The 24763-nt window shown below is 42.1% G+C and overlaps 1 protein-coding gene across 1 annotated transcript in view; it reads left to right on the plus strand.

The window, feature by feature from the left end:
• The window catches only part of lig1 (ligase I, DNA, ATP-dependent), a 57310-nt gene that overhangs the window by 18321 nt on the left and 14226 nt on the right, over positions 1–24763 (plus strand). Inside the window, exons 10-23 of the mRNA XM_049598598.1 lie at positions 698–756; positions 1314–1427; positions 1570–1736; positions 2130–2206; positions 2419–2510; positions 4400–4499; positions 4714–4799; positions 5733–5848; positions 10306–10401; positions 16559–16669; positions 18866–18937; positions 21456–21600; positions 22215–22297; positions 23029–23181. Coding sequence (XP_049454555.1) covers positions 698–756; positions 1314–1427; positions 1570–1736; positions 2130–2206; positions 2419–2510; positions 4400–4499; positions 4714–4799; positions 5733–5848; positions 10306–10401; positions 16559–16669; positions 18866–18937; positions 21456–21600; positions 22215–22297; positions 23029–23181 — 1471 coding nt within the window. The remainder of the gene's footprint in view (positions 1–697; positions 757–1313; positions 1428–1569; positions 1737–2129; positions 2207–2418; positions 2511–4399; positions 4500–4713; positions 4800–5732; positions 5849–10305; positions 10402–16558; positions 16670–18865; positions 18938–21455; positions 21601–22214; positions 22298–23028; positions 23182–24763) is intronic.

The raw sequence follows: 24763 nt of genomic DNA on the forward strand, positions 1-24763 counted from the left end.
GCTACTCTGTTCAAAGGATATAGTATATACCAAAGCATTTTTACAAAATTACCACTCAGGCTTCTGCTGGGAATTTCTGGCATATAATTAGAGAAGTGAGTTCCAGCCAGGGAAAGTGAGGAAATTGCATTAATTTTCTGGGGAGGGCAGGGAACATGAAATGAAAGCCTACAATTAGGTCACTTTCTAGGAATGCTCAAGAATGTATTTTAACAACTTTTTTTCACACTTGGGCTCCATTTAATTATGGTTTTCAGCTTTTATTCTGTGGAACCTTGGCTGATGACTTATTTAACACTTGAGCTGAGAAATGACTAGAAACCGACAAGAACTGGAGATTTTGCTGAAGAAAATGCATGTGATTTTTAGCTTTATGAATCCACATCAGACATTTTAAAGGATGATTCGCAACTTAAGTCTCTTGCCAACAAATTGAAAACACCTTTACAGACTTTCTTTTTGCCTTTTGAGGATATTGAATGACAGACGTCCCAGTGATGACTTTTATTTTTCCCACCCACTCCAACTGATGTATAGTATTTCATAAATGAACTGTTCATCTGCCTCCCGAGCTCCCATTTCCGATTAAAACCTCCAGACAAATCTCATTTCCCGCCTCCCAGTATTTACAGGATGGCTTTAAAATTCGTTTAACTCGTCTTCCTTGTCTCAAAGCAATCCTGTTGTCATTTCCCAGGCTGAGAAACATTGAGACGCTGTCGAACCTGCTCCGCTCCGTGCTGCTGCTCTCTCCAGGTAAATGGTATTTTATCTCTCCCATAATGCATGCTGATGTAGCTACACAGGCAGCTGGCTGCCAGCCACTCTATCAAGGAGATGATGATGAAGCCAGGTTGCACATAAAAGTGGGAGGATGAGTCAGTTCATTGATGTGTGTATGTGTGTGTGTGTGTGTGTGTGTGTGTTGGTATGTGTATGAACCTCTACCTGTGGGATTCTGATCGTGTGTATGTCATTGTGTGTGTCTCTGAGCCTCTGTTTTTTTTTTTTGGCTGGTATTGTCTCGTGTGTTTTTGCCTTGAGTGTGTGTTTCTGTGTCTGTATGTTCATGTTTGTGTGAGTGCGTCTTTCTATGTGTTTGGTTGCGTCTGTCCATATGTCCTTGGTTTTGTGAGTCTGTGTGTGTGAGGTTGGTGCTGTCTCAGAGTTTAGTGTGTGTAGTGGTGTTCTTATTTCTGTGTCTGTGCTTCTTTCTGTAGCCCTGTACTCTAGTTTGTATGTGTGTGCTCTATCAATGCACGCTTATGTTTCCTGTGTGTAGTAAAATACGTGTGTTTGTATTCTTTTTCTAGACGACCTGTTGTGCTGTGTGTACCTGTGTTTGAACCAGCTGGGTCCTGCCTACCTGGGGATGGAGCTCGGTGTTGGAGAAACGGTGCTGATGAAAGCTGTTGCTCAAGCAACTGGTAATGGGCGAAACACACACAAACCTAACCATTCATTTGCACCCAAACGCTTGTGCATTCTCAGCCTAACTGCTAATGCCACCCTTCTCTACTCATCAGCCGGCGAGGCGGCTGCTATTTACCGTCTCGCTCTTGTTTCCAGGGCGACAATTGGACAAAATCAAGGCAGAGGCGCAGGAGAAAGGAGATTTGGGCCTCGTGGCCGAGAGTTCCCGTAGCAACCAGCGCACAATGTTCCAGCCGGCCAGTCTGACAGCAGGGGGCGTGTTCAGGAAATTGAAGGAAATCGCCAGCATGAGTGGGAACTCGGTGAGGCGGGGAATAACATTTTCATTAGGGGAAAGCAGTCCTGGGCAAATATTGTTTGCACTCTATTTGGCTCTCAGCATATGGGTCAGGGAGGGAAAATAAAGGAAATGTTAACATGATTGTTTATCGAACTAGGAATTATTTGTTTATTTGTCTTGAGAAAGAGCAGAGTAATCTTTCAGACTTTGAATAAGTCGTCACCTGGCTGGAATCTCTTCAGCAATTAGCTCCTTTTTCATCCGCGTTGCTGCTGGGTCTTTTTTTTTTTTTTTTTTTTTTTTAACGCTCTGGATTGAACATGGAGTTTATACTCGCTAGTGACCTCAGTCTTTTTGCATTCTGTCTCTTCTCGCTGTTCCTCTGTGAATCTCAATTTCCTCCCGTCTGCCTCAGGCCATGAATAAGAAAATCGACATCATCAAAGGCCTCTTTGTGGCATGCCGCTTTTCCGAGGCCCGCTACATAGTCAGGTAAAATAACACTCTCTCACACACATACACAGACAGACAGACTTGGCTGTGTGTGTGACCGCAGGCACGCACATCCTTGCATGTATATACGCACAGATAGCACAGTTTCACTTTAACTCCTTGCATGTATGTTCAAGCATGTAGCATTTGTCATGGGCAGCAGGTGCAAACAGGCGTCAGCACTGACGCTGTGTTGTGGTTTTGATTGACAGGTCCCTGGCTGGTAAGCTGAGGATCGGCCTGGCTGAGCAGAGTGTCCTATCAGCGCTAAGCCAGGCTGTGTGTCTGACCCCCCCTGGACAAGGTAATCTTGAATTTAAAAGCACAGGTTTACAGTTTTTCTGGTCTGTCTTAAAACAGTAGTCAGATGCCCATGTGTATATTGAACCAGTGTTCGCTTCTGTTCATACTCTTCAAAAGAGATCCTTTCTAAAGCAACTCCAATGTAAGTGATAGATGATAAATCTACACTCCTTGTTCTGAAGTTAACATCACGCTTCAACAGTCAGAGCTAGACAAGTGAATACCTTTCAAAGTTAAAGTACAGAATCCCTCTTCGTGTTACAGTCCCACTACCACACTTCAGCAGGGAAACATTGTCCGTAAAAACACAAACAAGACAGGAAGGAAATTCTAAAAGGGTCGTATCTTTGGAAGACATAATGGGTGTTCCTTGAGACTAATTTCCCTGACTTTTAAATGGAAGTTGAAACTTAGACTAATTAACTAGTCTAAAAGTAAGAAAACACTCAAATCAAAATTGTGCACAAATCTATTAAAGGCACTGTATGTAAGAATGTGGCCAAAACGGTTACTGCACTAAAATTCAATTCACTGCCACGAGTCGTGTCCGCCCCCCCATCCCAGGCAATCGTTGATAATCAGAACCCCTGGTCTTGCATGTCGATTGAAACTCCTTCCCTTTTTCGCTGCGTATCTTAATACTAAGTCTACCCATCTCGTAATTCTGGTGCCGACTAGCGAGGATAGCAACATTTATTCGTCTAGTCTACTTATCGCACACATCCAGAGTAGATATGCACTTTAATTGTCAAACTCAAACCACTGAAACCTCATATTATTGTATTGGGGATTTTGTCCCCATCTCTAGAAACCATGTCGTTTCACTTAGTTTACTTAGTTACATTACATTTGCTGCCTTTTATACGATTTTATTTTGATATTTCTGTACTTGTTGCATCAGGAAATCATTGCTTGTAAAATTGAAATAAAATAAACAACCAGGAAGTCGCACTAAAAGAGAGGAAGGTGGAGTGTACTAGCACATCATAATAACTTTTATTTATGAAACACTTGTTAACACCGTGTTAAAATATTCTCTCAAACTCTTGTCATGAATATTCATGCAATAGAGCTTTCATAGACCAAATTTGAGACGGTTAATGTACAAACCGAACCACGATATGACCAAACGTGGCCCTCTAAAACACCAACAAAAAAGCACTCTTGTGGTTCCTAATTGGGGGTTTGAAATTGACACATCGTTTCACCAATATGCTAAATTCATCAGTTCATTTGAATTTTGACAGTCTTTTTCACACCACCTGCTTTCAGCACTGATCCGACCTGCTCTCACCAACACCACCTACACCAAATTAAATAAATTCATCCCCGACTTATTAGTATTCGTGGCTTACTCACGACTGGAGGTATGCTTTAATAAGAGTCAATTAGACCAGAGGCTCGGTGGGGAAATTTGCATTGATCTGTGGTCTGGTCTGGAAATGTTTTTCTTAGCATTTTTATTTATTTATTTAACCATTATTTAATCAGGCAGATCAACTAAGAGAAAATTCTTTGTACGGCTGAAGTGGATCTGTACAATGAATAGTTAATTTTAATGAATAAGTATTCTGTCATATTTATATTATAATTATTAATGTTTATTTGGGAAACATGATGTTTAATTTGGCCTTCAATCTTCCGTATTATCTTCACATTTTAACCACGGTCGGACTGAAATGAAATCTATAGGTTGAGTTCACCCAATGTTGTGTACAGCTGCACGTCAGTGTTTTCCACAAGTAATTTCTCTGCTGTGAGTCTTGTAAATTTCCTGGCCTTTGAAGTTCCTCTGAACTTTTATCCAACAAATGTTCAGTCAAACAAATGTTCAAACACTTACACAGATCTGTTTGAAATGCATTTTTTTTTTCCCGTCCCTCCTTATAGGTTTCCCTCCCGCTGTGATCGACGCAGGGAAGGGGATGAGCACTGAGAGCAGGCGGGCGTGGATCGAAGAGAAGAGTCTCATTCTCAAACAGACTTACTGGTAACTGAAGCCTAAACAAACCCCCCTCGTTTAACTTTGCAGTCTGTCCTCGACGCCACCACAATGCCTCATCCACCTTAAGCCCCGTCCCTCATTCTCTCTCACTCGCTCTGCTCACTTTCATTCTGGATGATATTGATTTCTTTTCTTTTTTGTTTTTCTTCCCAAATACCCTGCTTCATCTCCCACTCACTCCCCACGCTCTCCCGTCCAGCGAGATGCCCAATTATGACGTCCTTATACCCGTTCTGCTGAAAGAAGGCATAGACGAGCTGCCCAATCACTGCAAGCTCACTCCAGGTAAGCAACCAATCAGGAGGCAGAACTGCTGTAAGATCCCAAACGGTGACTGGTGTGTGTTTATTGATCCGCTCAGTGGAGGTGAGTCAGTTATTTTAGTTGAGTCATTTATCACAGAAAGATAAAAGATACCACTAAACCAAGGATTAGCTCCCAATTACACTGTTGTCAAGCTATTTGTGATAAGGAGCCTTGGCACCAAGGTAGAAAATTAATACCACCATCTGAACACGACTAAATTGGGAAACAAAATTGGCCGTTGTTGGTCAGTTAGACAAATCTAGCAGCTATTCTGGCAGGTAAACAATCGTTATTCAGAGGGCTGTTCACTTCTGAAATGTGAGCTAGTTAAAGGAGCTGGTGGATTTTTGGGCAACTCCAGCCAGTTTGGACAAAACGTTACTGTCCTGTCATATCTGGCTCTGTGAGCTCCAATTAAAGGAATTTGTTTGGTATGTTTCATTATATCTCTCCTCTGCTGCTTTTGAAGCTTAACTTAGCAGCGCAGCCCAGGGGGATGTGAGTCAAAGAACTTTCATATTAGGGCCAAATGAGAATGCAAACAAACTCATTTGAAGTGTGGTTTTGTCGTAGAAAGAGTTGTGGGTGTGATGCTGATGTGTCATGTGGGAACGTGCCATTGAAGCAGATTTCACAGCTTCTGGGTTTTGTTTTTTTTTTTCCTCGCAAATGGATCCGAGATCTGCCTCGCTCTCATAACCTGCAGGCCTGTTAGTGAGTGCCCCGCCCCTCCTCCTCTCCACAAAGTGACAAATGAAGAAAACTTCTCTGGGCGAACTCGCAATTAGTTTCCCAACTGTTTAGAATTCATGAAAAATGCATGACGATATTTCTTTGTGTTAGTTGCTTTGGTGTCCTGCTGTTTTTCTACCCTTTCTTTGTTGCATTCTTTCACCACCTTTCCTCTCCCAGGTGTACCGCTGAGACCCATGTTGGCTCACCCCACCAAGGGTGTCGGCGAGGTGATGAAGAAATTTGACGAGGCGGCGTTCACCTGCGAGTACAAATACGACGGAGAGCGTGCACAGGTGTGTGTGGATGCGTGTTTGTGTGCCCGTAGCCGATGAAGTGACAAAGTGCAACTGTTTGTTTTTCTTGCGTTTGGCACCGAACATATGCCTGCTGAATTTTGTATGCATATACCTTTCGGCTGTGTTCTTTGAGTATGAGGTATTGCTGTTTTGTGACTCCCGCTGCGTGTCGACTGTGTGCAAACATGGGGTTTTGGTACAGTGTGTGTATGTGTGTCTGTCCCTATTCTTTTAAGATAAACAGTAGTGCTGCTTTCGCCCTGGGCCTGTAGGCAGAGAAAGCTACTTCTGCCATTGTGGACCAGGGAGAAGGAGGGGGTGGGGTGAGAGATGGGGAGAGGTGAGGAAAGAGGCTGGAGACAGTGATGGCAAGACACATAAGAGAGGGAAAGGGAACACGGAGACAGAACGGGAGACAGCAGAGGGGCTGAGGAAATTTCGAGAGAGAGAGACGTAAAGAGACACAGCAAGAGAGAGATTGTAATGTAAACCCCTCCAGCTGTATTGTTAATTTTGGACAGTCATGCCAATAAAGTGCCTTTGAACTGAGCTGAATTGAGAAAAAGGGAGATGAGCAGAGAAACAGAGAGAGAGGGGGGGGAGAGAGGATGGAGGCAGAGCGAGAGAACCCCATGACGTCCTCCTCTTCACTCTCCCTCTCACTCTCTCTGGTCTCACTGCAGTAGAGGTTACCTCTTACAGCCAGCAGAGGGACTCTTGGTACACCGCTCAGTTAAACGCTCCCCCTGTGTGTGTGTGTGTCTTTGTGTTCAGATTTTGTGAGATGCCGTAAGAAAGAGCGCATCTACGTGTGTGGCATTTGATGAATCAAAATAACTGCATGTATTCATGGTAGTGTGTGTCCCATCCAATCATTCATGGAAGTGATTGTGTGTGTATTTCTTTGTATTTTATGAGTGTATTTATCAGACGATGCTCATTGATCAATAGAACAGAAAGAGCAAGAAAATGTAAATGAGCAGGAGTTCGCCTATTTGTTGTCCCTGGAAGTGTTGAAAATGCACCGTAAAATGGAATTTAACAACGTACCTTGTAAAGTACAAACATTGTGCACAAGACAGTACAGCACGATAATCCCACTGTTAATCACATGGTAGTGGAATACAGTCACATTTAGAAATGGCAAATTATTAAATAAAGAAAATAACAGAGGATAAAGGGACAAAATAATGACTACTCATATCATATGGTGTACATTTTTAGTCATCCAAATCTCCAGCTGGCCAGTAAAGGAGCGGAAAATATACAGTTCTTTAACACCTAATTTCTACTTGTCATGCCAATGCATTTTATTGACCAAACAACTAATTGATTAAGCTAGAAAATAGTAAACAAAATCTCACCCTCTTTTCACCGACTCAGAAGGAAAAGGACAGAGCCCACCTTCAAAGTGAAAGGTTCCAGCTTCACCTGTGTTCATAAAACCATATTTAGATCCAGAAATGGTCTTTATTGTTGCTGTCAGATTGGACACTAAAGTCCTTAGTGATTGTTTACTGCATGTACGACACACAAGTCGTGAATAATTTTTAATTTAATCAGTTGGGGTCCAACTTGTAGTCTGCCAGGTCACAGCAAGTTCGCCTGATCAAACGGCTGTGTCCAAAGGTTGTCCATCATTTTGACAGATTTAGAACACTGAGGGCAAGTTAACGTAACTTAAAGTAATTCACACCCCTGTCCACTTAGTGGCATGTGCATATTAGCTATTGTCTAGTCTTATCTTTGATCTCACGTGCATGGCCTTGTTGTCTAGCTGGCGTTCGCCATTGCATTGATAAGCTATTGCTACATCCCGTTGTTACATAATGTCACGGCAGCTGATTGTCCAATGTTTCTTTGCTTGGTCGGTGTCTCTTTTCTCTCCATGCCCTTATAAACTGGGGTGTAGTGTTGCAGTATACAGCAGAACAATGCTCTGCCACATTTTTCCTCCAAGTGAAGATGTAGAATATTCGTAGTTTGCATGATCTGTTTGAAAGTAACATACATTCTTTAAGCGCTTAAAGATCCAGTCAACTCTAAAGTGTATGTTGTTCGAGCGAGCCAATATAAACAAATGGAGTGGGCAAAGTTGACATGTTGACATTTAAGGTATGTTGATTGATTAACGACTTCAACTTATATATTGAATAACAAAACATGCCACCTTATGAGTTGCTGGTAGCTTCCGGAAGTAGCCTTTTAGCAACACAGTGAATTAAATGTGTTCTCAGTCTATAGCTGCTAACTGTTGACTAGTAAAGATGAAAAAGCAGTAAAATGTCCTTTTAATTTTATTGTTATACAGTACAGGCCAAAAGTTTGGACACACCTTCTCATTCAACGCGTTTTCTTTATTTTCATGACTATTTACATTGTAGATTCTCACTGAAGGCATCAAAACTATGAATGAACACATGTGGAGTTATGTACTTAACAAAAAAAGGTGAAATAACTGAAAACATGTTTTATATTCTAGTTTCTTCAAAATAGCCACCCTTTGCTCTGATTACTGCTTTGCACACTCTTGGCATTCTCTCCATGAGCTTCAAGAGGTAGTCACCTGAAATGGTTTCCACTTCACAGGTGTGCCTTATCAGGGTTAATTAGTGGAATTTCTTGCTTTATCAATGGGGTTGGCACCATCAGTTGTGTTGTGCAGAAGTCAGGTTAATACACAGCCGACAGCCCTATTGGACAACTGTTAAAATTCATATTATGGCAAGAACCAATCAGCTAACTAAAGAAAAACGAGTGGCCATCATTACTTTAAGAAATGAAGGTCAGTCAGTCCGGAAAATTGCAAAAACTTTAAATGTGTCCCCAAGTGGAGTCGCAAAAACCATCAAGCGCGACACCGAAACTGGCACACGTGAGGACCGACCCAGGAAAGGAAGACCAAGAGTCACCTCTGCTTCTGAGGATAAGTTCATCCGAGTCACCAGCCTCAGAAATCGCAAGTTAACAGCAGCTCAGATCAGAGACCAGATGAATGCCACACAGAGTTCTAGCAGCAGACCCATCTCTAGAACAACTGTTAAGAGGAGACTGCGAATCAGGCCTTCATGGTCAAATAGCTGCTAGGAAACCACTGCTAAGGAGAGGCAACAAGCAGAAGAGATTTGTTTGGGCCAAGAAACACAAGGAATGGACATTAGACCAGTGGAAATCTGTGCTTTGGTCTGATGAGTCCAAATTTGAGATCTTTGGTTCCAACCGCCGTGTCTTTGTGAGACGCAGAAAAGGTGAACGGATGGATTCCACATGCCTGGTTCCCACTGTGAAGCATGGAGGAGGAGGTGTGATGGTGTGGGGGTGTTTTGCTGGTGACACTGTTGGGGATTTATTCAAAATTGAAGGCACACTGAACCAGCATGGCTACCACAGCATCCTGCAGCGACATGCCATCCCATCCGGTTTGCGTTTAGTTGAACGATCATTTATTTTTCAACAGGACAATGACCCCAAACACACCTCCAGGCTGTGTAAGGGCTATTTGACCAAGAAGGAGAGTGATGGAGTGCTGCGGCAGATGACCTGGCCTCCACAGTCACCGGACCTGAACCCAATCGAGATGGTTTGGGGTGAGCTGGACCGCAGAGTGAAGGCAAAGGGGCCAACAAGTGCTAAACACCTCTGGGAACTCCTTCAAGACTGTTGGAAAACCATTTCAGGTGACTACCTCTTGAAGCTCATGGAGAGAATGCCAAGAGTGTGCAAAGCAGTAATCAGAGCAAAGGGTGGCTATTTTGAAGAAACTAGAATATAAAACATGTTTTCAGTTATTTCACCTTTTTTGTTAAGTACATAACTCCACATGTGTTCATTCATAGTTTTGATGCCTTCAGTGAGAATCTACAATGTAAATAGTCATGAAAATAAAGAAAACGCATTGAATGAGAAGGTGTGTCCAAACTTTTGGCCTGTACTGTAGGTGACTAGTGTATGTGAAGTTGCCATCATAGGAACAGGGGTTACGTAACCTTCAAACGAGTCAAAACTTAACTGTGCACGCAGGACTTAAACAAACACTACACTCCGTCTTAGAAAGGCATAATCTGTGAACTTGTTTTGTATATTAATTATTAAAATATGAAAATTAAATGCATCTTATCATCACTTATAGAAATTAAATGACATGTCATAATAGATTATGACGGAATTTTTACACCACTGTCCGTCAAAATGACAGACAATGAGAAGGTCTAATGCCACCTCTGAGTCTGGTCATGACATATTGTGCACTGGCAGTGAATTTAATTTCTTGTCTCCTGTGATTAGATGGCTTTTTCTGTCTTCAATAGGTGTATCATTCACACATCCATCTATCAGACTTTATCATCCAGTCTCAGCTTTGACTTTCAGTATGAACGCTGACTAGTTTGAATTTTGTTTTTTCGATTTTGTGTCTGCTTAATGTATTGTATTGTGCTTTTTATTTCCCCCCACAGATTCACATTCTCGAGAATGGCGAGGTTCGAATATTCAGCCGCAACCAGGAAGACAACACCAGCAAATACCCCGATATCATCTCTCGCATTCCCAAGGTAAAACACTTGAACACATAGAGCGCTGCAGCTCAGCCCTGTGGGAGAGAGGAGAGTCAGTCTGAGCTTTGATTGTCAAATGAGGGCTTTTACAGCGGTGTGGATAACAACGGCACACATTTATTTCTCTTCACTCTTGTCTTTCATTTTGCCTATTTTTCACAACCTGTCTCTCATCTGTCTGGTTTCCATGTGCCCACTCCTCCTACCTGACACTGTCTGTCTCCATTTGAAACCTCTCCAAGTTTATTTGTTTCTTTGCTTGTCCTTACCCTTTCTTGTCCTCTCGTCCCCCTTCAGTTACAAGAGCTCCCACTGGCCATTTCCTTTCTTTTTTTTTTTAATTTAGAGAGATGTCTGCTGAGGATGGAAATATGAAACCAGCTTGTCAGGAAACTGCATCTCTCTAACAGATAGCAGAGACACTGGTTGTTTAATTGCAGCTGTGGGTAGGCTTGCCAAATTAGCGAGCTTCTGCTTGCGTGGGGAGAGAGGAAGAGATCACCAGCACCTGAAGGTTTGGCAGTTGGCCTGGGGTTATCTGAGCGCGCTCACTACCTTGGCGCCTGCTGTGTGTTTTTCTGCTTTAGTCAGGATCTGCAATGACGTACAAAAAAAAAAAAAAAAAAAAAAAGCTGCTCTCTCCACTCACTGCTATCTCGTTCACTGTTGTTGTTGTTGTTGTTTGTGTCAAGGTTGTCATGAGTTGTCACAGATGACACTTTAGAATAGTTTGGAAGTAAGATACATGTTGACTCTATTTCCTCGTTTACAAAATTGGGTGAAGATGAGAGGGAGAAGAAAAAGGTGCAGGAAAGGAGGTGTTAAGCAAAATAACCAACATGCAACTTGCTGACATGGGCATGTTTTTTCATGCGCCCAGTATTGGCATTTTTTCATCTTGCCGCTCACTTTTTTTCATAGATATCCTCCTTATTTATTTGTTTACTCATCACTTCTACAGCGCTATCAGAGCTGTGTTAAATTATAGATGCTTCTTGTTCACGTTAAAAGCTTTCCACTGGTGGGGCACTCTTGTGGCTTAGAGGTTTAAGGCACTGACTATGATTAGCAATCCCCCTGGTTTGAGTCAGGTCAGGGACTTTTGTTGCATGTTGTTCCCCATCTTTCTCTCCTTATTTTCTGTTATTCCTGAACTGTCATCTTTCTAATAAAAGCATAAAAATGCATACTAACCAAGTGGCATTCTCGGGCTGAAAACATTTAGCCAACTCAAAAAATGCCAGAAACTGCATTTCCTCAAATGGCCACTTGAGGCTGACTCCAGAAGACAGTCAATCCCCATAGACCCCCATGTTAAAATGCCCAATTTTAAGGCAGAAAAACATGTTTACAGCCTGGTACAAAAACAGTTTTGGGCTTTATAGCTAATTTTAACACTAACGACAACGGTACAGGAGGTAATATTTTATATAAAGCTCACCCGTTTAAATGTATTAAGGCTTAAAGTTGCACATAATTAAGAGCGGTCTGCTTTGAGTGACAGGCTGTCTGCTGATTGTGTCCTCGGCTTCTATGTCTAATCCATGCCTTGCATCTCAACGGTGCCAGACTCTCAGCCACAGTTGGTCACATCTGGCTCCACAAATGCCGGAATGCCGAACTTGAGGCTTCAAAAAATGAGATGGGTGACATCATGGTAGTCTATAGCCCGTTTTACACTGCCAGTTTTTTGGCGACTGTTGGGCCGTTTTGCAGGCAAACTGCAAGCGTTTAGACGCACAGAGCCGGATTGGTGAGTTGATCCGAAGTGCCCAATCCTCCGGCATGGGGGTGAACATATTGGCGGAACCTTTTTAGTTTAAAAAGGCTGAGACGTCCTTCCGCCACGGAAGGGGCTATTGACTGATGACTTGTGGGAGAAACTGTTGATGACGCCGCACGTGTGACCCACTGGCGGTGGACTAACAGGAAACAGCTGATAGCAGGAATTAGCGAGCAGCTAGTAGCTAGAGGGAAACACAAACCTGACAGACACAGTAAAGATGAGCAACTGGGGAGACAAGGAGTTGTGCGCCGTCCTTGCCCTCGCAAACAAAGAGGCCATTAACCATCAAGTGACGGGGACGGTGAAGGACGGGCCAACTTGTGAGAGAATCGCCAAAGGACTGACCAGCCGTGGCTTCCCTCTAAGTACGTCACTGTTTACGTCACACGCTGAGCTACACATTTGTTACTTGCTCACGCCCCACTGCCGGGGCGTGAGCAAGTAGCCACAGGATATGCAATGTATTTGTCATCCAGTTAGCCTTGTCTGTTCTGCCACAGTTTGAAAAAAAGATGGAATTATTTGGCATTATTTGTTGAGTGGATGAGTTGTTGATATTGCTGTGGTGAAGAGGAAACGACAGCCAGAGAGAGATTTTAGAGATGTTCATTCTGCAGTTGGCGGGAACACGCACTTCTCATTCAGGTAATAGGCTTCCTTCACCCTGCCCTGCTGTCTTGTGGAAAAGCAACAGTTCTGTGCCAGCATGACTTGAACGGCTGCGGTTGCTCACAGCTTAGCTCAGCGCGAAACCTCCCCACACTATTGAGAAACAGTGTTGGGTCATGCCAGCAAATGAAAAGTTTACTTTTTCAGTGCTACTTGCCCCTCCTTTCATTTTTATCTTTCTTTCTGTCTCCCTCACACACTGTATCGCATCATTTCACACAACATCTGCCCTCTCAAGTCTCTCTCACACTGGCTTTCATCTCTCTGTTTTTTTTTGCTCCTTCTCTTATCAGAACTTTAAAAGCTACATGGCTCTTTGTCTCTCACTCTCACCTTTATTGCACTCTCTGTCCACCCGTCTCCTTCTCATGTCTCTCCGTCTAATCATCTCTCCACCCTTTCTTCTTCATTACTTCTTGATGATACCTGTTCGTTCCCCTCACAACTCGCTGCTCTCTCTTCACCTCTCTTTCTCCTCACTCTTGTCTTATTCATTCTTGTCTCTCCCTCTTCCTCTCATCTTTTTTCAGCACTTTGATACTGCCTGCCTGCAATTTTACCTTTTTTTTGGTCCATCTCTCTGCCTCTTAAACCTTTCCCCTCTCACCACTCCCCTGCCTCTGCCTCTACACTCCTTACATACTCATTCTTGCTATTTTTCTTCATTGCCTGTCGATGCTCCTGACTGCTGTCTTCTCTCACCTTTTTTGTTTTTGCTTTCACTTCCTCTTTATCCCCATCTCCCCTCTCACTGTTTGTCTTTTGCACCCCATTTCCACACCCACCCTCCTTTTTAAAAACCTTTTCTTTCACTGTTGTCTCTTGCTCCTCTCCATTCTTCTCATTCTTTCTACACTCCTTAACCCATATTTCTTGTCATTTGTTTTGCCTCCCTCCTTTGCTGTCTCTCACCTTTCTTTCCCACCATTAAGTCACCAAAACTGCAAGATTTCAAATAAAAAACAACAGTTAAACAGTGAGAAGTTTAGGTGTTTGTGCTTTATTTGCATGTCTTAAGAAAGACCCAGCATTTCTAAGCAATGGCATCATTTTATTTGATGTGAGCTTGAAACAACTGTCTTGTGCTTATTTAATGTGTGACCATTAATTTATGACATTTAATCTTCCAGGACTGTGCTATGAAAATAGCCCGTGTCAGTTGTTTTTAAATGAAGCTTTCATTAAGGAAATCGATTGCTTATCATAAACATGGCAGACAATTGATTAAAGAAATTGCTTAAATTATAATTTGCATTCTTTAATCCCGACATCGTGTTGTCATGGCTGCGTCTGTGTGTGTCAACACATTCTCGTCAACACAATATATGAACAATGCCTGAGTGAAACTTCACACTAACCCACATTGCCTGCATAGAGGAGATGGTCTGATTAGATTTTACAGCACCTTGCTGCATTATTTTGCATATTAATAAGGGAAATCTCATTTTCCCGAAGCCACCATAGCACCTTTATGCTTCTAATTATGAATTGATATTAATACATTAACTCATTAATATTAATACAAATACATTAATTAATGTATTACTTAGCCTAATGACCTTGTGAGTATAAATGGGTCTGTTCTATATATTTGACTGTTTCCAAACAGCCTGTCACTAGGCTTTCCATAACAGTCAGTGTTACTAGTGATACACGGTGTGCGGGCATACCCCGATAACGTTTCACACCGCCCCCACCGCCTCGGCTCTGTACAGCAACAGCAGCAGAGCCGCAGCACAGATTAGCAGGAGTCAGATTTCACTTATCACCTGACAAGAAATTGACTTGACTGATAAGACCTTGGCGGAGGATTTGGTGTCAAAGCAAAAAGCAAGAGTGCCTATTTGGCAATACTTCTGATTTGAACCCAGTGCTAATAGGGAACCTGATAAGAAAAATTAGGGAAAAGGAGTTGGTTAACATCGCTATTAAGTTAGAGATGTGGAGCCTGTCGCCTCCAGCTCTTCATCTAACAGCTCACTTTGGTTGCTGAGTCTTCTATTACTCCCTGCAATATTTCAAACTGAGGTTCTGTCAACAAATGCTGAAAAGAAAATTGTCTTGTTTTTTAGATGCATTTTTGACGAATGATAGCGGTCGTGCTAATCTTACTGACAAACAGATTTCATTTCCTGTGACTGCTTCACAGTAAAAGTCGACTTGTGTTTTGCCAGTTAAATGCGTTTAACAAGTTGCAGCAGTAGGAAATGTTTGGCTTACATTAGCAGTAACTTAAAGGCATACTTCACCCACAAAAGGATGTGTAACAACAGCAAAATAATAAATCAAAACATTGGTTTACAAACTCTTACACAACTCATGCAGCATAATCCAAGTTTCATTTGTCCAGTCCTATGCTCGGTACTTCCCAAACACATGCATTTTTGCTAAAATACCTCAATATTGGAGTCTGGCTTTAAAGAGAGCACGGGTAAGTTACACTTTTAGTTCAGTTTCAAATAGCAAGGTTTTAGCGAAACTGCATGTGTTTGGGAAGTACTGAGCATACAACTGGATAAGTGAGACTTGGATTGTACTGCATCAGCTGTGTGAGAGTTTGTAAACAGATGTTTTAAAATAATTTTGCTGTTGTTAAACGTGCTCCCCAATCAATCACTAAATCACTATGTTCCCTGTTTTCCATGGAGGCATGCGAGAAAAACTGTTTTCCTTACGAATTCAAGGTAACACGGTGTGACTAACTGATATACATGTGGTCATTTTATGGGCTAAGTGCTCCTTTAATACAGCACTCCACAAATATTGATGAATATTTTGTCTTGTAAATTGTTCGGTGGTGGGAAAATTTACTCACTAACCTGTTACCTCTAATGTGTCGCTTGCTCTTAACTCTGATTACCATTCAGATCTCAATCCCCAATCGGCCTAAAATCTGGTTCAAGTTGTACATTTAAAGCGTCCTGGTGGTCCTGAATCGACTAGGATGCAGGAGATTAACATCCCTAAGCATCACACGTAGGATTTGGTGGCGCAGATAATTAGCAGCCGCTCTGTCTGATCTTGAAAATCAGAGGTGATGGTCAATATTATCTGCCCATAGCTGATTTATCCACAGCCTAAACCCTATCAGTTTCTTGTGTACATGGAAATATTTATCAGCTGCCAAAGCCTTTTAATTAATGCAGAAATAAAAAATAAACTGCGAAACAAACTGCAAAACATCTCCGGTTAAACATTTGGCTTCTGGCACAACGTGGGCATCCGACCAAAAGAGGGGGTGTGTTTAACACTTAGGTAACTGGTTGAGTAGAAGAGATGGCAGCAACAGACATGGCTACTCGAGAGTAATGATAAATGTAGTGTGGAAAAAAAAAAGTTAATGTGTTGACTTCCAAAGCATTTGGCAACAAATTGAGGGCAGCTGCGGGTCCTGAAACAGCCTGAACATGCCTTCAATTTGATTGCCTGTGTTCATGGCTCTTAAAAGTTGAGTCTTGTACTGAGTATAAATCTCCAAGTTTGTTGTATTTACTTCAATGCAACTTCTTGATGATCCTCTGATTGCTACAGCAGATGTTGCTTATATGCAGATTGGCAAATAACATCATCTGGCTTTTTTTTTTTTTTTTTTTTTTTTTTTTAACCCCAAAAAACCCTCCTTATCTCTCTACTAATTGTAATCTCTCATCTCTTTATTTACAATTCCCTTTTGCTGTATCCATATTATTTTTCCAAAAGGTGAAGAAGGATTCTGTGGTATCCTGCGTCCTGGACTCTGAGGCTGTGGCCTGGGATAGTGAGAAGAAACAGATCCAGCCCTTCCAGGTCCTTACCACCCGTAAGAGAAAGGTATGGCCTGAGAGGAATATAATAAGATGAAAGGAGGATGAAATGCTTGCAGTGTTAAAAAGGTAGAAAGTCAGAGGTGATGGGAGAAGAAAAAAGGAAGTGAAAAGGTTGGAGAGAGAAAACAAGACAGAGATAAAGACCAGGAGGGGAGAGGAGAGGTAGATAATGGAGTGAAATGATCCGGCAGACGGAGGGAGATGGACGGAGAAAGAGCAGACAGAAAAAGGGGGAGATTGATAAGTTGGAGACAGAGGAGTCAAATGGATCGAGGAGAGAGGAGGGGGCTGTGAGATTGCAAATGTCAGCGAGGTGTTTTTTCAGTTTTGATCAGAATAATGGCCTCTTTCCACTACACCAATCACATTAAAGCGAATCGGCTCCTTTTACCTTGTCTTTTTGTGTGCATGATGACACCCTTGTAAATTAGGAGAGGAGAAATGAGAGTGCCAGTATGAAGAACGTGATGATGGAAATGATTATCCTGATGATTTTTTGCCAGATAGTGTTACCGCCACTACGAAATCATGATTATTTGTAATGATGGTTTGATGCACAAACTGATTGTACTGCCCTTCTGGCATTTTGTAACAACATTCTCACTGTTATACTACCAAGAGCGTTCATGCTGAAATTAAATATTTCAGATGAGGAGATGAAACCCGATATGGACTAATTAAACATCATTAATTGGCGGAGGGGAAAGTAATGAAGAAGAAAAAAGGAGAAGGGGAATAAATCAGGAGAAAAATCATTCAGGTTTGAAGACTGCATAGGTCTTTGTTGTAGACACTGGCTTTTTATTTTCCTGATCACATCCCTTTCTCACTTTTTAAAATATCCTCAAATTCTACAAGTGTGTTCATTACAAGTTAAAATCAAAGTACATTCAAACAAAGCCTAATTATAATGCAAGTGCTTATAGAGTGGACAGGTAGTAACAGGTGGCTCCACAAAAACTCACATAATGATCGGTTTCCCAGGTGTAACTGCCAGGTTCGATAAGTGGTCTCGATGCTGGATTTGAATTCAATGAAATGCTATCGAACCCCATTTCTCGTTATACTGCAGTGACCTCCTGTTTGCATAGTCCGGTGGTTCTCAACCACAGATCCAGGACCTTTTAGGGTCCTTAAGAGAGTCCTCAGAAAAATGGGGAATTGTATATTTTTACAACTTAATTAACTATAGAAGTGAGTCCAATGTGAGCTCTGTGACTCTGATAAAAGGTTTCACTTCACCCTGACTGTTTTCTCCTCAGCTATAGCTGACAGCTGGAAATCTGGTCTTAGTCCTATCTAACAACTGAAATCTTTTCCGATGGAGGTCCCTGAAGCAAAATCTTGTCAAATGGGGGTCCATGACCTCAAGTGTATCAATTTTATAGGTCTGTGACACGAAAAACGTTGATAACCACTGACATAGTCGATTGCTTTACAAATGTTTCTTAGCAACTGATTTACACGTTAAGGTTTTCACCAGCTCAGACATTTCTTAAAGATGCCCTGTGGAGTTGTCTTGCCAACAACATTTCTGTTTTCCTTTTTTTGGATCATTTTTAAAACCTGCATTATTTACATCCATGTTTACTTGCTGTCAGTCCTCTTCTTCCCGTCTTTTGTTGTTTTGATGGTGCAACCTGATTTTAGTAAATCACCAGTTTGAAACTGTTTTGTAGCTAGGAGGGAAGGACGTTACACACAAGCATGGTAATGGATTTATGAATAGCTGGTGCAAACCAATCTTGAAATTCAATATCTCTTCGGTGTAGTTATAGAAAAGTCATGGAATTTTACATCAGGGCCACAGGGGAAACGCTGTAATGTGGAGTGGTGAGACCAGAGACTGGCAGGAGTAAACGAGTGTGGAATAAACAGGATGAGGTGCAAGAGAGGTGAGAGCAGGAGATGGAGAAGCAGAAAAGGTGAGAGAAGGGAGCCGAGGAGCAGGAAGTAATACGCTGGAAGGGAAGGATGAACACAACGAGGAGGCGCGGTGCTGTTAAAAAGGTAGAGGGGGAGACTGGAAGGCGGGGTGGTTAACTTTCAAGATGAACGGGAGAGAAATCAAAGAGCTCTTTGTAACAAGTCCCAAGGTTGGATGTAGCGATTTGTGAATAAGATGCGTCTATTTGCATATTTTTGTCAAGGGAAAAAATAATAATGTTGTGTGTGTATGTGTGTTGATGCCTCACTGCAGGACGTGGATGCTTCGGAGATCAAAGTCCAAGTGTGCGTGTACGCCTTTGACCTCCTCTATCTCAATGGAGAGGTAAGACCTGCTGCTGCTGATGAGGAAAATATTACCCAGAGATCTCTCTCTACGCTCCTGTTGTCATTTAAAACCAGCGTGTCTGTGTGTGTGCGTGTGTTTATTGTTTGTGAACGTGCCTGCGTGCTCGTCGCCCCGCTGAGATGCTGACAACGTCCCTGAATGCCAATGATGGTGCTACTGGAGGCCGTAACTGGATAATGATTGTAACGCTCATTGTAATTCCAGCGGAGTGTGTGTGTGTGTCTGAGACCGTATCTAAGCGTGTGTGTGTGTGTGTGTGTGTGTGTGTGTGTGTGTGTGTGTGTGTGTGTGTATGAGAGAGAAAGCCGGTGCCTTTTTGAGGCTGTCAGGCACTATCTGTGTGTGTGTTGTGGGTGGCAATTTTGAATAGGTGTGGGATTGGGTGTGTGTATGTTTCCAACCAAATAATACACAATTTTTAAGCTAATTTCCTAAAAGTCAGCCGAAGAAAATGCAAATCAGCGAATGTTTCCATCAGCCAATGCCATGCGAGAGTTCCCAAGTGGATGCAAACAAAATTACAGAATTAAAAGAGCACTAGTGACTCTTAAGTTGTGCCATTTCATTGCTGCTTCCCACCTAATGTGGCATTTATGTAAATTTTATGAATTAATTTGTCTCTGTATGCACATACTTTCTCTTTTTTTGGCTGTTGCCCTTTTTTATTCATTCATTTATTTATTTATTTTTGATTGATTATCTCTCTCTTTTTTTGCTATAACTTTTGACTGTTCAATTCCCTGTGCACTGCAGTCATTGTCACTGCTAACTCTATTGTTGGCTCGGGGCGAGGCAGTCTTCGTGTCCCGCTGCCAACACTCAGCCAATCATTAGGGGCTGCTAGTCGGACTACAGCTGCCCCTGAGGATACCAAGGTCATGTCCTTGGTACTATTTTGGGGAATTTGGCAGGTTTTAAGACCAGAGGAGAAGTTAGACAAACATTCCACATGTTGGTTATTTACTATCACAGTATAAGGTATTACAGAGGTATTATTATTATCAGTTACAACGGCCCTTAAAGGAAAGAAAACAGAAGGTTTTTTCAGGTAAATTAATGCTTTATTATAATTGAAATGTGAGTCTGATAGGCAGTCGAGGAGGAAAGGAGATATTCACATGCAGGTGGATTCTCTGTCTGGTTGCTTTTTCCCCCAGAATACCATAGATGGGGCAAATGTGCATAGTATGATAACTGTCAGTTTTTATACCACCATAAAACGCACTGTGTACCACTGCAACCCTAGTGCCGGAGGTTGTTAACCCTCTGCGGCGAGGGCTCTGTCTGACTGACCAGAGTAAAACAATAAGGATTTCCCAATGGCCTGGGGCCACTAAGAAGTTACGCTAGACCTGTGCGACAGGGCCAATGCTCGAAACAGCAAGCAAGCGTTGTTTCTACATCTGCTCTACTACAAGAGATTTAGCTCAGTTCTGCCTGTGTCTGTGAGAGTGCGCCATGTGACGGCAGACACAGGCAGGCTTGTTTAACTCATAGATTAAATGGCGGTCAATATAAACAACATATGAGTTGAAACGCAAAAGAAAATCACTGCATATGCCTGGGTTGAGAATGAATACACATGTTAAAGGAGTAGCGTAGCTGAAGAATAGCTCGGTGTGTAGCAAGTGTTTGGTCAAGGTAGATGAGCTCAGATCAGAACACTTTTTAATATCTGTTTGTTCATTGCAGCTTATACCGTTACTGCAATTTGAAACAACGTTATCACATTTTGAACGTTTTCCTTATGCCGTTCAGCCCTAATGCCCAAATATTGGCAACACCTTGATGTGCATGGGCATCACTGTCCTTTTTCCCACCGTTGATGTTTATCAGAGCTAGCTAGCATTTTAGCAGCTAGAGAAATTTTCCTTAGGAGCTAGTAGAAACCAAAACGGAGCTAAAAGAAGAGTGAATGGGCGTACATTGACCAGGAGGCAAAAAACACCTCCAAACTCCATATAGATGATAATGTTACCGTGTTTTGCCACATCAACTTTATAAGGTAATTTGTTTGTGTGTCCAGAGAGGAGGAATCTGGACTCTATCATATCTAAAATCTTGGCTGTGAATTAGAAAAGATCTAGATTAAGAGGAAGCAGGCCCTGCGACCTCATTATCAACTTTTCTCCCTTTTGTAGCGATGTAGGTGCTCCTTCAAGTTTTGCCAAGTGTTTGACTTGTACAAATTCTAAATACTCCAGAACCTACCATAGGTGTTTGGAAACCATAGCGATTGTTTGATCTGCTGGTTTGAGACTGCCTGTGTGGTTGTGTGCAGTTTGTTCAATGCTGTCGTGACTGTGTGTCTGTGAGTATACTCTGAGACTGTGTGTTTGTGTGTGTGGGTAGCTAGCTGAGATGGCATTTCATCCTTGTCATTGCAGGGCTCCAAGCTATGAAGAGGAAATGGTTGTAATGATACAGTTTTGCCATTTGTAATGATGTGTCTGTTCGTGTGTGTGTGTGTGTGTGTGTTCGTTCGTGTGTGTAGTCCCTGGTGCGACAGCCGTTGTGTCGGCGTCGGGCTCTGCTGAAAGAAAGCTTCTCAGAGGTGGAGGGGGAGTTTGTGTTCGCCCGATCCATCGACTCCGACAACACCGACGCCATCGCCGAGTTCCTGGAGCAGTCTGTCCGAGGTGTGTGTGTGTGTGTGTGTTCATGATTGTGCGTGTTTGGCTGAGACACTTTTTTCACTTGTTTTTCCTTCCTGCTTTCTCTGTGTGTCTTGAACCTTTTTGTGTGTGGGTGTGCTGCGTGAGAGTTTCATTTCATTTGTGTCCTTGCCTGCTGCCTTCATGTGTAAATTGTGTGAGGTGTGTGTGTGTGTGTGTGTGTGTGTGTGTAGTAGTTGTCTGCTTGTTTTCCTGTCTGCTGTCTTTTTGTTTGGCCTGTATGTTGGTTGTATTGCTTGTTTGCCTCAGTGTATGTGTGTGTGTGCTACAGAGATAGAACCTGTGAGTTGTGTAATTGGATTTTCTTGACTCTGTATATGAGAAAGAACTTAGAAATGTGTTCCCCCATGTGTGTTACGTGTGTATATGAGTTATATGTCTGTGACTTTGTCTACTGTGTCTCTTTGTGTTCTAAACCCTTTTTTTGTGTTTGTGTATGCAACTCAGAAGGAGACAAAGACTTTCCATGTATCTGAAAGATAATCTGTTCATTTCCTTTCTGCACAACTAGAATCGTGTTTTGGTGTGTTAATGTGTGTGTGTGTGTGTGTGTGTGTGTGTGTGTGTGTGTGTTGTAGACTCCTGCGAGGGCCTCATGGTGAAGACTCTGGAGAAGGATGCCACCTATGAAATTGCCAAGCGCTCTCACAACTGGCTCAAGGTGTGTGTGTGCGCGACACAGTTGTAGCTCACATAGGCTTTTACATGCACCATTGGTAAACGTGGGCATGCACTGACCCCAATGCATATGTGTTATGCAGATGAAAAGCATATGTTCTCTTACGCCACAAACACATTCAAATGAGCCACCATTTATGCAACGCTGACTGTATAAAGGTTCTCATTTTCTTCTTTGTGGGTATAATATTTTACCCTTTCACTATTCATATTCATTAAGGGCAAAATACAGAAAATAGAACCTTTTAAATGAAAAGCAGCTCTTTAATGAAGGAGTTTTATTAACAAACAACTAAATTAAATCAAAAATGACAGCCCTTCATCAGGATAAAGAACTAATACCTGAACTGTCAGGGTAACATTTCCAAATCACCTGAGTTGGTAACAGTCATCAGGTTTAACATTTTCATACACAATGATTTCAAATTTCTAGAGGACAAAGAGGATTTTTTTCCTAAGACCATTAGCTTTTCAACAATTTCTTGCTTCAGGTAAGAACTCTGACGGGTCACATTGTTAATAAATGACATTTAATTTTTCCCTCTGGCATATAATTTATGCAAAGAAGATTTGTACCCTTTTGGAAACATAACTGATTCAGTTCTGTTCATACTGAGATGCATTTTCAGCTCCAGGAATGCATATTTGTTTTTTATACTTTATCATGAAATCTATATAGTAATGTCTTTCAAACGCTGCCGTGCTCTCCCTCAGCTAAAGAAGGACTACCTGGATGGGGTGGGTGACACGGTGGACCTGTGCGTGATTGGTGCCTACCTGGGAAAAGGCAAGAGGACAGGCACCTATGGGGGCTTCCTGCTGGCCTGCTATGACGACGAGAACGAGGAGTTCCAGTCCGTCTGCAAGGTGAGTATCTGTACAGTGCATGTTTCACAGGGGTGCAGCGATAAATCCGACACACTGTTTGGTAGGTTACAGGACACAGAGTTCAGGGTGTGTTTCACTGACAAATTTTGAATAAAAACAAACTATGAAACTATGATTTATTCCCCTTGAAGCACAAAAGGTGCAATCAAGGTTTCCAAGTTAATACTGTACTTAGTTTTTGAGTAGTTCATCTCATTACTTTGATTGCAAAATTTGCCTAATACAGTCTCCTAAATAATAAAATGAATCAATCTTTGTATGCCTCCTACTCTGGCAATAGCCTTGGCAAGTCGTCCGTCAATCCATACATACCATTCTCGTGAACTCAATAACTCAAGAACACATTGGGGGAGTGTTGTTGTTGTTGTTGTTGTTGTTGTTGTTTTTTCAAATTTGGCACAAACGTCCATTCAGACTTAAGCCCAGTTCAGACCAATGATTTCATGACAAGACGAAACCTTTTTTTAACCATTGCAGAGAAAAGTTGCAGCAGTGGGAACTGGCCATCTGAGGTTGAATCAAAGAGTCCACTGACCAAGTCAAAATGACCGCAGACGGTGTGTTCGCTTGCTGCGACAGGTGTTCAATCCCTGCTGAGCCCACTTTTTCCATCCTTACATGTGCTGGTGTCACACGGTTGGTTGCTGGGGCTGTTGTTGTATGTGCTTATGCCCTTTCACACACATTCTCATTGACTGATTAATTGGTGCTGGTTATTTATATTATTGTGGCATATTGATTATGGATACAGTCCATCTGATGCTCGTTTTGTTTGGTTTTCACCATTTCATCACTACTACAAATGCAACTGTAGCCAGTATCTCACTATCACTATCCTCATTCATAGTTTAAGAAGAAGAAGAAATTATGTTCAGCCACAAAATAAGCCTGAAAAGCTGGAAATCAGAATGAAAGTAAAAAGAGTTGTTGCATAGAGGTGATACTCCGTCTCATCTAGTTGCATCAGTGTGAACCGGCAGATTTTTAGAATGTTGCAGAATGGCGCGTTGCAAGTAGTTGCATGTTTCAACTTTTCTTGTTGCGAATCTTCAGTCTGAACTGGGCTTTAACGATGAACTGATTAGATTTTGGTGGTCAAAGTCACTGTGACCTTGCATTTTTTGAAATGTGGCACAAATATCCACTTTGAGTCAAGGATGAACTGATTAAGATTTGGTCACTGTGACCTCACAAAATATTTAGCCACAAGTCAGGTATTCATACCCTAATTATGACAAAACCTCACAATGTCTGACAGAATAAAACGAAGTGATGACATTTTATATCCAAAAGGTCAGCTTCACTGTGACATCATAATGATCTGCAAAAACAATCTTCTGGCCATTATTCAGTGCCTCAGGAGCAGAAGGGGAGAAATTAGGTCAGATACTAAATTGGTGACACTAATCCTGGGTGCCCACCTTGAAACTGTGCTGATTGTTTTGGTCGTCTGTGCTGCCTGGGAAGGAATTGTGTGACATAGTGATGTTTTCACAGACATGGATGTAAACGGTAACTGCAACTTGATGGGTTCGCTGACACATACAGTGGCGAGGCAGAA

This window comes from Epinephelus fuscoguttatus, linkage group LG15 (assembly GCF_011397635.1).
Source record: "Epinephelus fuscoguttatus linkage group LG15, E.fuscoguttatus.final_Chr_v1".
Lineage (NCBI taxonomy): Eukaryota > Metazoa > Chordata > Actinopteri > Perciformes > Serranidae > Epinephelus > Epinephelus fuscoguttatus.